Here is an 18244-nt window from a genome sequence, read left to right on the forward strand (position 1 = left end):
AGATACACAGTGGTTTTTTGTTTCCTTTTTATTAATGTCTTGGTGACTGCCCAAATGTGAGCCTTGATGGTGGGAACCAAGAACATTTTGTACTGCAAAATGTGTGAAAGTTTGGGCTGACTTATATTGAGAGAGAATGAATTATTAAGAAGAGGAAAGCAAGGCATTTGGGGTAAAAAGGGAATCCTATTTTGTAACTGCCTTCACTCCTCAGGAAAATACACATCATTTGGTTTTATGTTTGACCTCTGTATCTGACCAATGTGGTCCTCACCTCTTCTTACTCCTCTACAAATAATTTGTGTCCTGTTGTAAAAACAAGCTAAAGTACTAAACACAAAGAGACAACTGAGTTACCCAGTCATGACAACCCCTAAAGCCCATAATACTGAATTCCTGCTCCCACCTTCCTAGAAGATTAGCTTGTCATTTAAAATCAGGAGATCTGAGGATATATGTTTTTTGTATTTTAGGTCACTGTGAGATGGATCCTGACAGCCAGCAGGAGCTATGCTACTGCTTTGGCTGGAGAGGACTGGGTCTGTAAACTGGCTTAACTAACACTGCAGTGTATCCTGTTGGGAGCTGCTCATTTCCTATGCAGTTGTGTGGAGGATTCCGAAGGGAATAAATTTTCTTTTTTAGGTTTTGTAATCTTTGTTATTTTAATAACCCCACATTTGAAGAATAGAAAAAAATTGTGCATGATACTACACTGAAAACTTCTTGTTTTCCGTCTTCCGATTTAATTACTTCAGAACAATAGCTTGGAAAGTACCTGTGAAACGTTTCTCCCTTTTTGCCCCTTTTCTTACCCTTCTGGATGTTCTGTACAGCAAATAAGGCATGTTATTTCTTTCATGAGGACTAAGAGATGAAGGTTTGATTATCTTTTCTTAATTTTTCTGTCCACAACCGAACCTTCTTAATCTGTGTTTGTGGCTTGTTTTGCTGTATGGCATTTAGCTTTTAATTTCCTTTCATGGAAACAATCTGCATCCTTAACAGAGATCTGCCTTGGCTTTATTGTGGTTTTGGCCAAGCAAGTAGTACAGGAAGTTAGTTTCTCTTTGTAGTTTGACACAATGAAACTACCTAATATCTCAAGTGTGAATACAAGGAAGGTAACTTTCTTAAAATGACTGAGATCACTTTAAAAGTAATTTTCAGGAGAAGTGGATTCTTTATCATATCAAATTCACTCCAAGAAGAAATGAAAGTCACTTCAATCTTAGGTACATATGAAGCTTGTGGACTTTAGGTGGCAGGAAGGGAGATGACATGTCACCATGGAAAAAAGTTCATATTAATTTAAAAAGCAAAACACCCTTGGAAAATTTCTTAATGGACAGATCATAAACTGTGCAGGCATAAAAATGGGGCTTTATTCTCAAGCTTTGTTAGGTTTTTGGTTTTCCTCTGCTCTTTCTTTGCAAGAGAGGTTGGAGTTCCAGGGCAAACAGACCTGTATTTACTGTCTTGCTCTTGAGAGGACTTGGCTTGCAGTTCTGCTTTTTTTGCAGTGTTCTGTTGCCTGGCATTGATATCAGTTTTGAGAATCAACGGAATTTTACAGCATTTCCTAGTACTGCATCTCCTCCCTGGCTTTCAAGTGGAAGCCTTCTGCTGTGTGTTTCTTACAAAGTTTTGGTGTTCTTGATACGCAAAGTGTTATAGGAAAAAGGAAACAAAGAGCCACCAAATGTGTGTGGGAAAGCAAAATAAGAATCTTGCTCTTGTTTTAACATCTTTTTCAGCTCTGGTGTAGGTGTTACAAAGAGCAAGAGTTGTTTGCAGGGTGGGAGCTGTGTAGCTTTTTCGTTTTAGTTTATTGCAGTTTTTCAATTGTAGAGATGAAGTTTCAGATAAATGCTTAAGTACATAATTAAGTACACTGTAGCTCCAGGCTAAGACATTCCCATTGTGAGTGGGAACAGCTGACCTCATACTTCAACCTCCACAGGGCCTAAGTAGATTTATTCATGTTTTTAAAGTCATTCTGTACATTGCTAAGCCACAGCCTTGGTGACAAGCAATTTAAGATTAACTATCTAACAAGGGTCATTACTTTAGGTTTAGGGTGAATAATATAATTTCACTCAGGATATCCAAACTGTTGCTATGCAAGGTGCTGGCATGGGGGCAAAGTAGCTTGGGAAGGTGGGTCTGAGGTCTTTCCAATACTATAACTGTTTTTCCCAGTAATGTGTTATGCTTTTGTATTCCAGGTGGGGTAAAATTGTTTTTTCTTGCATTCAACTGTGATAGTCACTTCTTCTCTGGTGGTGTTTTTTAATCTTTGTGCACACACACAAAAAAGTTGGTGCAATTAAGGAGCCTATGATGTACGGATTTATTATATCACTAAAAAGCCTGTGGATTTTTTAAATAACTATCATTGTACATAAAATAAAAGCCAACTCTCTCTGTATAGTGTGCTGCTCTACATGCCTAGTCAGCCAAGCACAACAGATGGTTTTCTGCTCTCCTTCACTCATTTGACCTGTTGCTTAACACAGCCCATTTACCTGTTTATTCAGGAGCAGAGTTCTCCACCAGTGCTGTGCTGACACTGCGGGGTTGTTTCTGATAACCCTGGCCATATCAGGTGGCTGCTTCTTGTCTTTGAGAAATTGGCTGAAACATGGACTCGGTGGGAATCTAATGGAAGAAGGAACTGTGGAACTCATTGTTTTATTCTGAAACCATTTGTAATTTTGGGAGCAAAGGGGGAGGAGAGCTAGGGTCTGGAGCCTTTAAAGAAGAAGCAAGTACTAATGAGCACAGCCTGAGAATGAGGTTCTCTTGTGATCATATTACTGGAAAGTTATGTTCTAAATTAGTGCTGCCATAAAATCCTATTAGACTGGGGGATGGGAGAACCAACAACAAAACCCACCAAAAATAGGTATTCACGTGAAAATAGTCACAACAGTTGTTTTATTTTCTTTCCCAAAGTGGGTGTTTTACCTTCTTTTGCAAAGAAATTGTAGGTTACGTTACTGGGAATTACTGCCAATGTTTCTACGCCTGTTTATTTTATGTTCTTGAAGTGCTTAGCTGAAATTTCTTAATAGTCTCCCATCAAGCCTTTTCCTTCTTACTCCAATCTTCAGTGATGTTTTTTAACTTGTGTGGTGCCATTCACACAACAGCAAAAACGACAAGTTTATCAAAACAAGCATGGCCAGCAGATCAACACAGGTGATTCTGCCACTTTGCTCTGGTAAGACCTCACCTGGAGTACTGCATCCAGCTCTGGAGCTCTCAACACAGGAAGGACATGGACCTGATGGAGTGGATCCAGAGAAAGGCCATGAAAATGATCAGGAATCTGGAACGCCCCTCCTAAAAAGACAGGCTGAGGGAGCTGGGGTTATTCTGCCTGGAGAAGGGTCTGGGGATACCCAATTGTATGTGAAGGGGGTCTACAAGAAGGCTGGAGAGGGCCTGTTTGCAAAGCCCTACAGTGATAGGATGAGGGGCAGTGGTTTTAAATTAGAGAATAGATTTAGACTGGATGTTAGGAAAAAGTTCTCTACCATGAGGGTAGTGGAAAAATGCAACAGGTTGCCCAGGGAGGTTGCTGAGATATCCCTGGAGATATTCAAGGTGAGGCTCAACAACGCTCTAAGCAACCTGATCTAGTTGAGAACGTCCCTGCTTACTGCAGGGGGGTCGGACTGGATGACCTTTAGACATCCCTTCCAATCTAAATCATTCTATGATTCTATGATTAGTAGGAACACTGATCCAAAAAAAAAAAAAAAAAAAAAAATTTGGAGCTGCAGGGTCCAGACTTACACACATTATAAATCCATACTGCTTCAGCTAGGAAATATGCAGGTAACTATTATGTCTTAGTGTATACTTACTCTGACAAAGTGAATGCACTGCAAGTAGGATAAACATACTTCCCTTACAGTTCATCATTCTTCATCAATTAATGGAAAGGTCCTTCTTTTTTTCACTCTCTCAACCCCAGCAAGCCTAGTGTAAGATTAATGTTCACAGGCTGATGTTAATTCTGCAGAAAGGTAGGAATCCTTGTGCACTGGATGCTGGAGAGACCTGTGCGAGGGCCCAAAGACAGCATTGTGAACGTGAATATGAGATGTACAGGGAAAGTAAGTAAAAGTTATCTTTTTAGAATAAACTGTTCCCCTTCATTAAATTAATTCAAATGCTACATAGTTTCACTATACCCAAGCACTTAAAACCCACAGTCACACTTGAAATGTTGAAATGGTACTTCAGAAACAGAAGAGGTGGAGGGATGGATAAAGTGAGCAGTGAGAAAGGGCCTGGAATTTCCCACCTGTTAAAGCTGTAGCCCTGAGAAAGAGCCTGGAGAGGACAGAGCTGGAGCCTTTTTTCCATCATCATTGAATCTTCAGTGGTGCTCTGTGCAGACTGGCCAGTCACACCACAGTGGCAGGCAGCCCTGCTAAAGGCTTTAGAGGGACTCCAGTGTAGGTAACACTTCTTACCAGAACTAAAAGTTGGGTTATCTTGCTTGAATACATGAAGCCCAGGTACTCCTTGGCCCTGGCTTCTGCCACTCTGGGGCTGTCCTTGGCTGCATGCCACCTCTTTCAGCTGGGAGAGGGTGAGCAGCACAGTAACCCAAACTGGGTGTTCAAAACTCTTCTAGCTGAGGAGGGTATTGAGTCCATGTGCTTTGTTGCCTGGTCTCAGCAGTTGCCCATTAGATGTAAAAAAAAAAGCAGCCATTACTGGTTGTTGCTGAATCGGAGCTGTGGCTGTGGCTGGGCTCTGGTAACATCTGGTGTGGCCAGCAGGTCCAGGGAAGGGATTCTGCCCCTGTACTCAGCGTTGGTGAGGCCACACCTCGAGTCCTGTGTCCATTTCTGGGCCCCTCAGTTCAGGAAGGAGATTGAGGTGCTGGAGCAGCTCCAAAGAAGAGCAAGGAGGCTGTGAAGGGATCCAGCACAAGTCCTGTGAGGAAGGGCTGAGGGAGCTGGGGGTGTTCAGCCTGGAGAAGAGGAGGCTCAGGGGAGACCTCATCACTCTCTACAACTCCCTGAAAGGAGGAGGTAGCTGGGGGGGTTGGTCTCTTTTCCCAGGCAGCCATCAGTAAGACAAGAGGGCATGGACTTAAGCTCTGCCAGGGGAGGTTTAGGTTGGATATTAGGAAAAAATTCCTTACAGAGAGGGTGATCAGGCATTGGAATGGGCTGCCCAGGGAGGTGGTGGATTCTCCATTCCTGGAGATATTTAAAAAGAGACTGGATGTGGCACTCAGTGCCATGGTCTGGTAACTGCAGTGGTAGTGGATCAAGAGTTCGACTTGATGATCTCGGAGGTCCTTTCCAACCCGGCTGATCCTGTGTGATTCTGTGAACATTCTAGTAATGCTAAGACTGACGACGGAAGAGCGGACTTCTTAAGTTCCTACAGAGACGGGCACTCGGGAACCTTGCTCCAAACCCAGCTCTATGGCAGCTGCCCCCCTCTTCCAGCCCAGCCCGGCGCCGTCAGCGAGAGGCAGCGCCCAACCCCCGCACAGGTCTTGCACCCGCCTGGCAACGGGCCCGGCTTAGGGGAAACTGTGCGGAAGGTCCAGGGCTGCCGGGCAGGCCGCCCCCGCTCTGGCAAGGGGAGAATCGGGGCGATGAAGACGCCGGTCGAGGGTCAGTCCCGCCGCCAGCCCCTTCTCCACTGGACTACACTTCCCGCCGTGCTTTGCGGGCGGACGGGCTGGCTTCCGGTGGCGCGTAGTTTCCGGAGCGGATCGGAACCCGGAGTCCGGATCCGATCCGGGTCTGGCCATTCCCCAGGCAGGTAACGCCGGTTCCCCGCGATCCCGCCGGCCGCGAACCCCCCCCCCCCCCCACGCCCTCCCCTGTCTCTCCCCCCAGCCCACGCGAGGGACCCTCCGAGCAGGGACCCCCGTACCGCCGCCCTGCGCCGCCCGGCCCGCCGCGCCTCTTCTCGCCGCCCGCCTCTCCCCGGGGTGCGCGGGGCCGAAGTGAGGGCGGTGGCGAGGGCTCCCGGGGCGGCGGCGGCGACTGCGGCCCCGCCGCCTCCTCCTCCGCCGCTGCCTCCTCCATGCCGCCTGTTCTTTGTTACAGCGGCCGCGCCGCCGCGCGCGGAGGGAGGGCAGTAGGGAGGGGGGCGAGGCGGGTCCGAGGCAAAACCCGGCGGAGCCGGTCCCGGATCCTCGGTCCGGGCCCTTGCAGCCCGCTGGGCTCCTGGTGGCTGCGCCGTGGTCCCGCCGCTCAGCGCCCGGCCGACCCCGCGGAGCTACGCTGAGGCCGCATCCCTCCCCGCACACGCTCACACCGCGCATAATCCACAAACACACACACAGACTCCGCGGTACCGGGAGGTTCCGGCACCGCCGCCGGGCTGCCGGCCTCGCCGGGGCGGTGTGTCAGGCGGCCCAGGGCAACCCCCTGCGGCGGCTTGGGGCGATCCGCTGGGCTGTGTAGCGGCGGGGAGGGAAGAAGGGAGGAGTGTGGGGGGGGAATGTCCCTACGGGCGGGGCTGGGCCGGTAGAGCCGTTGGTTCTGGGGCGAGTGCGGGCGCTGTGAAGGAAACGGCCCCACGGGGCTGGTGCGGGCGGCAGCGGAGTCTCCCTGCCGGGCAGAGGGGCTGCGGGAGCGAAAAGCGGCTCAGTGAGGCAGGGATTCGCCTTGGGGAGTGGTGGGGAGGGAGTGGGCTGGTTCCAGGTGTGAGGGAGGGATCCAAATGGAAGAGGGTGGGAGGAGGAGCCAGCTCTTGGTAAGCGGGTAGGGGGGCGGGTCCGTGAGGGCTGGTTGTGTCCTGACCCAGCTCTCCAGGTGCCTGCTGTCTGGAGGAAGGTGTGGTGTGTGGATTGAGAAAGGGAAATAGCCCCGGTCTTCGCACAAAATCCTGTGTGATTCTGTGAACATTCTGGTAATGCTAAGGCTGGCGACGGAACAGTGGACTTCTTAAGTTACTAAAGAGACAGGCACGCACACACACAGTTTTTCTGCAATACGCTGGTTTTCTGCTCATGTTTGTTAAACTGTGCGGATGGTTTGCTCACTCAGGGAAGGGTGGATGTGCCCACAGGTGATGTTGGAAAAGCATAAACTCAGCATCCATGTCTGTTAATCCATGCCCTCTCCTACTGGTACTGAAACTGTTCCCCTTCTCAACAATCACTGCTGGAGTTGTCATAATTGGTTGGAAATACAAGGCCTTGCTGTGGTTTACCAGATATTCTGCCAGATAGTTTCCTATTATTTTGAGCAATAGTGTGAACAAATTAGACACAACATCATGAAGAAAACAAAGGCTATTTTTAAGTGCATTCTGCTTGCACACGTATTCCCAGTAGACACCCACTTGTGTTCCTTATTCACACTAGTAGAAGCCCACTGGAGAATTTGAATGAAAATCTGAAGTGTTCAGAGGCTGGTGTTGCAGCTGGAATTTGTGTGCTTAGCTGCATCCTCCACTTTTAGGTACAAAATTGCCCAAGTCAATTATACAAGCAGAAAATTCTGGTTTTCTGTTTTTTTACTGAAGTCAAAATTACACCTTGAACCAGTAGTCAAATTTATTGAGTGTCTTTTCACAAGGTTGTTTACTAGTTAATGATTGCTCTCTGGAATTCCCAGAAGCTTTGACTGTTTCTGCAAGAGAACAAAGTAATTAGGTGTGGTAGGATAAGTCACTCAATGGAACATTTTCCTAATATAGATGCTTGAAAAGAAAAAGGGTCAGACATGGCCTGTAGCAACAGCAGGTGAGGGTTAAAAGTCCTGAAGTCTGTCTTCAGAGCCATCACGTGAGCTACCATGGCACTTTGTGATTCAATTTGCTAGCAGGAGCGAGTATCATAATGTCATTGAGTTGAAAAAAAACTCTTGGGACATACAGTTGAGATTTGTGAGGAGTTTGAAAGTCTGTGGGTGAGAAGGACTGTTGTTAAACCAGAATTGTTAAGTTCACTTTGATGCAGTTCTCCCATTCCTAGGCTTTCTGTAAAATGGGAAAGGGAAAAAAAAAATGCCATGCAAGAATTTGTAACAAGGTACAAATACTGGCACCTGCCAGTTGGTGTGTTGCTTTATCCACAAAAAGCAACATGCACATCCATGCACAAAACATGAGCCCATTCCTGTTTATTTCAGAGCAAAGCAGGTCCTTGTGCTGAGCACAGAAAAGATGGCTGACGAATCAGAAATTTTGCAATGTGGAAAATAAAAGTACTTGCTGGAAAAAGCATTTTTTCCAGTTTGTCCCCACCACCTTGAAGAACGTTTATGCTGCTGTGATTTCTCCAGCCCTTTGTTGCTGTTCTCATCTGATGGCCCCTGGAACAAGACTGGCATTGCTGCTTCTGTAATGCTGCCTGTCATCAGCCTGCTCTTGGTGAAGAATGCGTCACAGGGACGTCCTAGAAGACGAATGCCTTTCATGAGGTCACACAGCAGTATTGCTGGTCTTGCTGCACTGTGTTCCCTGCAGATCTGAACCACTGACCAGGGAGAATATTTGTTAATTCAGCCATATTTAAGATTAGAGTCTTGTCAAGACACAAGCTATCTAAAAATAACTGAACATAGCACCTCTTGAAATAGTGCAGAGCATTCACAAAACATCTTGGTTTAAAACAATTTTTTTTTTCACATCAGCCTATGAATTGCTGTCTGTGGCTTGTGGTTTGTTTTGCACCATTATACTCTGGGTTTCCCTAAATACTTGTTGAATTCTTTACATTGTGCTCAGGAAAATAACTTTTGGGAAATTCCCTGAATTGCTGCTAGTGCTCAGCATTGGGCTTTTGTATAAATGTTTAAGTGTTTTATTATACAATTTTAGTCCCCAAAAGCTGTAGCCAAGGAAGACTTGGCTTGTGCCACAGATAGGCAGTGTTGGCCTCTTGGTGGGGAAGCAGATGTGAGAAGGGATCGTAGTGTTGAGATTCAATGGATATGTGGAAGACTGTTCTTGGGACAGTCCATGAGAGTGTCAGGGTGCCCAGGCTCTGTGACCAAAATACTCCTTAGGCAGTTGCCCAGATGCCTGACCAGCAGGATCCCTCCTGCCATGACCGAGAGCCCTGACAACCGAGTGTCCCTTTGCATTCCTGTCAGTTGACATACTGGCTTTCCACCCTGTGTGTCTCTGCATGGCAATGGACTGTCCTTTGCTCATTGGTAGTAGCCTGTGGATTAACTAAGGAATCTGTCTGCTGCTTCTAGTGAAGACTAGAGGTGGAGTGGACCCTGAGTGCAGCTGGAAGCTGCTTGTCAGCCATTGCCCTTCTTTTAAGTCACTGTTCAACAAAATGTTGCACTGTACCAGATGTTCTGCAGTGGTTGTTGCTGGCCTTGGTTAGTCCTCTAACACCAAAGGAGCTTATAGCAGGGGGTACAGGGACACACAGGAATGACTGGAGGTTGGCAAGAGGAGGAATGAGGAAGGTTGCTTCAGAGAGAGGAAGTGTGTGAATCCACAGACGTTTAGGCATGTTGGTAGTAATTTCAGCAACACATGTAATCATGGGGCAGTTACTGGGGGATTTTAACTTTAATTTTTTTAACCTTCAATTAATACTTCTTGCAGGAGCAGTAACGTGTTTGGGTATGCTCTAGCTCAGTCAGAATCTTCACTCCATAATGGGATGTTTTAATAATGTGGAAAGTAAAAGTTACGCAGAACTAACTTCATCTTTTGTATTTTGTCAGGTTTAAAGAATGGCTGAAGATGGCAATGATGAGATTATATTTGTTTGTAAGTACTGGAATGGAAAATTATCTGCTTATAATGTGACTTGTCTACCCAGAATATTAGAAATTCAAGACTAAAACAGACTAAGTCTTCATTTAAAATAGAAGTCATGCAAAGGAGGCTCAAACAGCTTATGGAGAAGTAGAGTGAAGATTACTCATTTTAACCTTACACATTTTTCAGGTTTTGTCGGCAAACACACAAAGAGACCTCTCAATGTGAGTTAACAGGACAACTTTTTCATGGTAGAAGTGAGACTGAAAGCCTACCAGTAGTCTAAGCCCTTTATTTATAGAGCCACCTTTAGCAAGCAGGGGTATCTGTGGGGAACCCTGACTTCTAGCCTGAGCTGAGGCACTGGATGTCCACAGGAGGAGGATTCACGCTTCTTGTTCTTTCTAGATAAGCCCAGTTTGAGATGCACCAACTGCGCTAAATCTCACTCATGGCATTCACTGTGTTTTCTTGTGCCTCTGCAGCTAGGCCTGCACTTCACACAGCTCAGCTTTGTGATCTGCCTTCTACCTAACCCTGTGTGCCAGACTGGGCTCTGTGACCTGGACTCACAGAGTCAGAGTGCATGAATAGAGACTGCAGCAGTGGAGTGCCCAGGGAGTGTGTCAGGCAGTGTCCTTTGCTCAGTGGAGCTTGGCTAGTAGGCTTTTTTCCCAGTGGCATTTCCCTGCAGCCTTTCCTTTTTCATGAGCCTTGATGCACAGGATTTGATGTTACAGTGGAAAAAAGCTAATAGATGTTGAGTCCACTTAACCTACTTCTGTGAGCAGAGAGGGCCCAGATGTTGTGGATCTGATCTAGGAAGAGCAGAATAGAGCATATGTCTTTGGTGGTGTAGATCCACAGTCTTTTACCCCTGATTGGTTTCACAGCTGCACATTAACCTTATGGCAAGTATATAGGAAAAAAAATTGCACTTTTCCCTTCACCACAGATTGACCAGGGTTCCTTCAAAGATACTGTTGACTCAACAGGCATCTTTATTGAGATGCAGATACCAGAGGTGAAGTTACCTTATATTCCCCTTCATAAAAAGACCCTGGTGGACAGCAAAAAGGATGGGTATGTGATACCATTCCCTGACTGCACAGATAGAAGGTGTCACGCAACATGATTTTTCCCCTTCCAGTGGAGGCTGTGGTCATTTGAGTTTCTTGATGTGCTCTCTGTAGGTTTTTTCCCACAGAATATGGGTCTGCTTTTGTTCTGAAAAAGTGAGTTGTTATAAATGTTATTGTGCACTCCCATAGTTGACATGATTGAGTATGCATTTCATAGTTGTAGAAGTTTGGGAATGTTTTTTATAGAAGTTTGTAAATATACTCCCTGTGGATTATTTTACCATTTATCCCCGTACTTATTTTTGTATTTCTCCTGTGGCTGTAATCTCTTGAAAGTGCCACATACCTTGAGTATAACAACACTGGGGAATGTCTGCTGTAAGGCATCCCTTAGATTTTGAGGGACATGCTAAACAATGTTAGTATCTCATTCCCTCTGCTCTGATCATTCCTCCCTTTGCTAAAGAGCGAGAGAAATGTGTAGCTTATTCCTGCATATGGTTTTGGACAGTGCTGTCTGCACCTTGTTGAACCTCTACAGCAGCTATCTTTGCAGAAATGAGGGGTGCATAGGTACAGTCAAAAAACAAGGGGAATTACTAAGTTCTTTGTTTCCCTTGACAGCAAAGCCAGTTTAAGAAGCTGTTACTCTGCCACTGTTGGTTATGATAAACCTTTGTGGATGATAATCCAGTTCTTTTCAGCAGTCTGGTTTACACATTCCTCTGTGGCTCCTCCACCCTCCCTGGTTTTGGAAGTTTATTTAGCCCAGATTACTTCAGTAATATTAAGCATAGTGTGAGTATAGACACACCTAAGGGTGGTGGTGGTGTGGTAAACAGCACAGGACAGGGGAAGCTGTTTGGCTCTAGGCTGAGTTTTGATGCTGGTTCTGTGTGGATAGTGTTTGTCTGCTGATCCTTTCCACTGGTACAGCTGTCTGGTGCTGTACAGCAAACTGGAGAGGAAATCTCATTCATCTGAAAAATAAACTGATGGGAAAAGCTGCTTGTTTTGTTGTTTGATTTGCCAGAAGGCAGCACAAACAGCTGTACAGGGAGCAGTAGACAGGCTTGGGGATTGCGAGAGCTGGTACTGCCATTTGTCGAATGCACGTGGATTTTCACTGGTAAGCTGGTTTTGTTGCCAAAAGAAACAATGTGGAGCTGTGTGTTCTAGTTCAGATTCCCTTTCCATGTCTTAGATCTTTTTGTTAGTTCACTGGGACAAATAGTGGGAAGGAGAGGTTTCCAGTTAGGAGCACAGAATAGCTTCACCAGCGGGAGCATACCCTGGAATGACATGGCATTTGTCATGTTCTCTTCCCAAACAAGGTGTAACCACCCTCTACATCCCTGGTGGGGTTACCTGACTTGCCATTGTGAACGTGGAGCTCGGATGGAAATTACACTGGAGGATCATCACTGTGTGATGATCTCTTCCTAAGCTGCGTCAGCAGCTGGCCAGGCAGGGCAGTTTGAGAGCTATTTTTCACAGTGAAGCAATGTATATGCATTAGAAATCCTGTTAAGTTGGCTTATTTTAGAAAACCTAAAATTACCCTGGTCTAAAACCATCCAGTTCTGGGTAATATACAGCCACTTCAAGCAGAAGTTACTTTAGGTAAGCTGACAGTGAGTTAATAAGTGGCCCAAGTGTATTATGCAGCCAGCTGACTTGTTTGGAAAGGCACTGCAAGGTATCTTGGAGGTATCTGTCCCTGTGCTGTGGGTGAGGAGGGTGAGCATGCCAGGCACAGCTCTGAGCACTGCACTTGTCCCCTGCTGCTACCCCTGCAAGTTCTGCTGCTGGGCTTCTGCTACAGGTTCTGGCCTAATGCTTCCTGTCAGTAAAAAGACCATGATACTCCATCTGTTTCTAAAAGCCTGGGTTCTGGTGAAGGTAGTAATGTGGTTTTCTTTAGCTGCTAGAATGGTGCTTTGTCTGAAGAATAATGCTGTCTTTAAGGTGAATATTTACTGTGGATGTAAGGCAATTATTTTCCTTTGAGAGAGAATTTAAACAATTCCCTTCTGCTCATAGTGCGTGTTATCTCACCTACAGAGATGCCAGCTATCAACATCTGCTTTTATGTGTATATATTTTGCTCAGTGCTATATTTGTATTTGGCTCTTGGAAGAAGGAAGCAACTATTTTACAGGAGTGTTTTCCATCAACCTTTCTATATGCTGTTTCCTCACAGGGTGCGAGGACTGTGGGCAGTACCATGATTCAGAATGTCCTGAACTGGGCCCAGTGGTAACGGTCAAAGACTCCTTTGTATTGAGCAGGGCAAGGTAAGGAACATTTGTGTCAGTTCTGACTAAAACTCAACACCCATGATAGTTCTTTAAAGCCTATTTGGTGTTTAATGGTTGTCACACCAAGAGCTGAAAGGTGAAGTCCCAATCTGTGGAAAGCACATGGCCTTGATTAAATAGAAAATTTGATGCACACACTTAAGTGCTCTACTGAATTGAAGCCAAAAAATTACTTGCTGCTCATCAAGACTTGGCTGCTTTGCTGAGGTTTCTGACAAAAATTCAGATAGTGCCAGATGGGGTAATGACTCTGTCTCAGTTGAGTACCTGCAACTTCCTCCTCTCCTCAGACTTACTACTGTATTAGTTTCAGAAAAGTGTGTGAGGATTTCTCATTTTTCTGAATAATTGTGTCCTGCTTGGTGTAACCTCTGTAGTGCCTCTGCTGAGAAACAAAAGCAAGCTGCTACTAGGGTAAGTCCCCATGAATGATTAGGAGTGATGCTTCTCTCAGAAAACCTGTGAGAGCACAGCAGAAATATTTGTGCTTATCAAAAGAAACAAATAGACTAAATCTAATTAGGAGAAAAAAATACACTGAGTAGCGATTTTTACAGAGAAAGGCAATCAGGCATTGTCAGCAAAATTCATACTAAGATATAAAATGTAAGGCTAACAAAAACAAACAGCTGTTATGAAGATGCAGTAGCAGTCCGAAAAGGGAAGAAAGTTCAAAGAGCTTCCATATTTCTTCTTGGGAAGTCAGAGGCAGAAAATATGGGTAGTAAGGCAGACACATGCTGGCTGTGTAGTCCATACTGTATATTCCAGGATCATTTTGTAACAAATACTGAATGTGCTGGGCCTGTTGCATAGATGCCATGACCCCTCTGCCTCTGCTAAGGATGATCTTGGTGTTCCACAGTGTACGCTGGCTGCGTGTGTGCATGAGCTGTAGCTGTTTCCCTGGCCTTCACAGAAAAGGAAGCTTCCTGCAGCTCCTGTCAGGCACCAGCTTCCTGTCTGGAATCTGAATGATCCCTTGCAGCAAGTGTTATGGGGACCACTGTTTTAACAGTCTAGAGGTGCTTAATTCTTGAAGGTAATTAAGAATACCCATAGGAACAATGGAAACTGGTGATGGAGGTGATTTTCCTATACATGGAAATTAGGGCAGTGCAGTAAGGTTCTAGTCTGTACTAAGTGGATTCAGTGGCAACATAAATGGTTATTTCTTGCCTTTTTTCCTTTTTTCTATTCTTTTTTTTTTTCTCTTAGAAATATAATGCTCTTATTTATTTGTACAGTGGAGAAATAGCATAGTGTCCAGGTGTTCGGACTGTGAATGTTTGTGAATATGGTGCATGCACTGGTTTTCAGCCTTTTTTTATGTGCAGATGCCTAAGTGTTCCCTAGTGAAGTATTGGGTGCTGGGTAGTGGATTTGAAAGCCCAGTTTAAAAATTGCCATGTTACAGAAAAGTGTATGTAGTGTCCTGAAGGGTTTACAGCTGAAAACAGGTAAAATAAAAAAGATAAAGAAGAAATATAATTGCAGTCTTTTATTTTACATCTGGGGAACAGTAGCTGAGAGAGCGTGTTGTCTGTGGTTGAAAGCAAGTTTAGCCACAAACTGGATACAACTCTCTTAAAAACCTGTCTAGTTGCTTAGCCACATGAATGTTCTTTCTTCTACTGAAAAGCTAAAACGGATGCTTTATGGTTAGAAAAAGTGTTAAGAAATGTTTCCTGAACTTCAGTCTCTAATATTTTATATTTTGTTATTTAAACCAAACATATTTTTTTCAGTTCATGTGTTTGTCACTAAGATTGCTATCTTTTTTAATTTCACTTTATCTATACAGGAAAATGGATCTGTTCGTGTCAACTTCTATAGAACAGCTTGGTTATTTTTAGTTTTTCATCTTTTATCACAGAGCTGAAAAACAGGGTTGGTTTTTGCAAAACCAGTGTGGTGGTTGTGGTCACTTTGGAAGATGTCTCTTCGCATTATATGCAGCAACAACATTTCTGAGCAGCAACATATGGTTCTGGGAAACTTGTTTGGTGAATGAGAGAGGCAGGGAGCTTAGAATCATGTGTGATTAATGTTTCTAACAAGGGAGCTCAAAGACAAGGGAAATTTACAGGACTTTCATCTTAAGGGCTAAGATCTGCAGAAGTTCTTGTGGTTTGAAAATTTGGGGAGGAATGTAACTTATTTTTTAAAATAAGCATGATCAAAATCAAAGTTCTATGGAGTCATTGGATAATTAATTTTGAAACAGGTCTCAGGATATTCCAGTCAGAGCTAATATCCAGGCTGAGCTTATTTATCGTTTTTATGTCTGTTGTCTCTTCTGCTCTTGCTGTGTGCTCCTGTGAAGAGCCTGAGTCCCAGTGATGTCCCTGGAGATGTGCAGTGGTGGCTGTGGCTGTTTGGGTCCCCACAGCCATCTTTTCCCCAGGCTAATGAAGTCTCTGCTTCTCCAGCCTCTGCTCACAGGCTGACAGCTCTAGCCTCTGACCATCCTGGTGGTCCTCCACAAGCTTTCTCCAGTTCATCAATGTCTTTCCCATACTGGGGGCCCAAACAGGAGGCAATAGGATCTAGAAAGTGCAGAGCAGAGAGGGACAATCCCCCCTCTTGGGAGACTTGCCTCAATCTTGTTACTGACCTCTTGAGTTGTTCTGTACCCATTCAGATCATAACATCCCAGTTTGGATACCATAATATTGTTGGAGACAGTGTTGAAAGTCTTGCTGAAGTCAAGGAAAATTACATCTGCTGCTCTTAAATTGTCCATAAACTTGGTCATTTTGTCCTGGAAGACAGGTGTGTTGTCAGCCATGCATTATTCTTAATCCAGAGTGATTGTTTCCAGTCACCTTCACTTTATGTGACCATAAATACCTCCCAAAAGGCCTTGTTCCATGATTTTCCCAGAGACTGAAGTGAAGCTGACAAACCTGTAGTTTCTTTTATCATCCTTTTGGCCTTTTTTGAACTTGGGTGCAAAGTTTGTCTTTCTCCCAGTCATCAGACACCACCCTGGATGCCCATGATTTTTCCAAGGTGATAGAGTCATCTCACTATTGCATTGGACTGCTCTGCACACACACTGAGGGGCAGCCTGTCTGGTCCCTGGATTTGCATGGGTTTAGCTCTCTCAAGTAATCATTGACTCAGCTCTCTTCCACTGCTGGTAGTTGTTTTCTTCTTTCTTTATATATCCTTGTAGAAATCAGTAAAAAAAAATTTCTTTCACTGGAGGCTGGACAAACTGATGACGTCTTTCTTCCATGGGTTCCTGCAGCTTTGTTCCATGTGTAAATGTTGGAGTTTTTTTCTCAATTCTCTCTTCAATTCTTAGGTCATCTCTTCCCTCTAATTTGGAAATAAGACAATTGGAAGATGGGACTGAAGGAGTTTTTGCTTTGACTCAACTAGTGAAACGTACCCAGTTTGGCCCATTTGAATCCAAGAGAGTTGTTAAGCTAGAAAAAGAATCAGCTTTTCCTCTGAAGGTAAGATATGGCACATGAAAAGCAAGAGTCAGTTTTACTCATAATGATTTTATTCTGTCTACCACTATGGAAAAAAGTGTGTGGGGGGGCAGTTATTTGGGACATCCTTTAGGCATGCCCTATAACAGACTACCTAAATGAGCATTCTCTGGGCAAAATACAGAAGAACCAAACTAAAGGCTCATTCTAGTGAGTTTGAAGTGAAAATCCTTACAGGAGATAGGGCTAGGATGCAGTCAGCAAACATGTTTGTGTTTCACTTTCTGCATATGATGATACAGGAGGGACAGTGACTGTGGCAGGTAATTTTAGGGTTTTTTTTAACAAGTCTCTTCAATTTGATTGTATTTGCATAATGAGTGATGTGAATTAGGTTTATTAAACATGCAGAATAAATATTTTTCTTCTGTCTTTCATTTGGTTTATTCTTCTCAACAAATTTTTGGTAGGAAAAATGCTACGGTAAAAACTGAATCTCGTCTTATATTTTCAGTAATACCCAGCTCAAAAGTAGATTTAGAAATGTTATTTCGGTTGATGGGTGCTTCACAGCATGCTCTTTGGATCCTCTTCCATTCTCCTGTATTCACTCATTCAAATTTTATGAGAAACTGGTGACTACAGCAAGAATTCTTAGGATAGAAATTCAGTTTATTCTCATTCTGCCCATTGTGGTATGTCTCAGACTTATTTTTCTGAAGATACAACAGATAACATGAAACATGCTTGATGCATTTATCTCTGATGTACGTTGAATGGAAGCCAAAAAAGCAGAAAATAAAAATTCTTCTTAACTTCATATTATTAATTCAGGTTTTATCACATGCATATTTTGCTTGGCAGGTGTTCCAGAAGGATGGGCCTTTGGTATATTTTGACACCTCAAATGAAGATGATTGCAACTGGATGATGATGGTGCGACCAGCCACTGAATATGAGCATCAAAACTTAACTGCCTTTCAGCATGACAATGATATTTACTTCACCACCTCCCGGGACATCCCACCAGGAACTGAGCTGCGAGTGTGGTATGCAGCTTTTTACGCCAAAAAAATGGAAAAGCCAGTGCTGAAGCAGGTCACTAGTATTGCCAATGGTATGTGTGGGGGCCTTTTTTCCTTTCTATGGGCCCAGTCCTGATAAGGACTGATAGTCCCCTACTTTTGTAGTTGACAGTGCTGCTTATCAAACAGACTCTGACCCTGAATGTTAGCATTTAGTTTCTGGCTGACTTGCATACGTGGTTGCCCTACAAGAAGAAAGCACAGATTCTTCACCATGATATAGATGGGTTTTTGAAAGCAGATGACTCAGCCCTAGTTGATGATTCAGCCTCTTCAGAGTGAACAAACTGGATAAATAGTTCTTAACTAGAGATCAGGTGGCTGCATCAAAAATATTTCTGGGAAAAAGAGCAAAGGAACCAAAGTATTATTGCAAGCTAAATTACTCAGATTTGCTAAGGAAGCCATTACTTTTCAGTTGTAGTGAAAATGTTCTGGTTTTACTCAAAAAATTACTTTATCATATGAAGCTTTACATGGGACCCACTAGAATAAGAAAAGCTCAAGAGTAAACTGCCACTACACAGCTGCTTGTGCAATTGGCAAAGAAAGGCATCAGATATTTTAAAATCAAATTGGAATTA

The 18244-nt window shown here is 44.2% G+C and overlaps 1 protein-coding gene across 6 annotated transcripts in view; it reads left to right on the forward strand.

Annotated features, from left to right (window-relative positions):
• The first annotated feature begins 5737 nt into the window (after positions 1–5737).
• PRDM15 (PR/SET domain 15) overlaps positions 5738–18244 on the forward strand; it is a 37737-nt gene continuing 25230 nt past the window's right edge. For 5 of the 6 annotated variants that reach the window (XM_071752612.1, XM_071752621.1, XM_071752632.1 and 2 more), the window contains exons 1-5: positions 5738–5805; positions 9690–9735; positions 13012–13105; positions 16443–16596; positions 17440–17692. In XM_071752612.1, the coding sequence (XP_071608713.1) occupies positions 9699–9735; positions 13012–13105; positions 16443–16596; positions 17440–17692 (538 nt within the window). In that variant the 5' untranslated portion in view covers positions 5738–5805; positions 9690–9698. Of the gene's footprint in view, positions 5806–9689; positions 9736–13011; positions 13106–16442; positions 16597–17439; positions 17693–18244 lie in introns of those variants that run through there. The other variant, XM_071752657.1, reaches the window with a different exon arrangement.

Source organism: Heliangelus exortis, chromosome 1 (assembly GCF_036169615.1).
Source record: "Heliangelus exortis chromosome 1, bHelExo1.hap1, whole genome shotgun sequence".
Taxonomy (NCBI): domain Eukaryota; kingdom Metazoa; phylum Chordata; class Aves; order Apodiformes; family Trochilidae; genus Heliangelus; species Heliangelus exortis.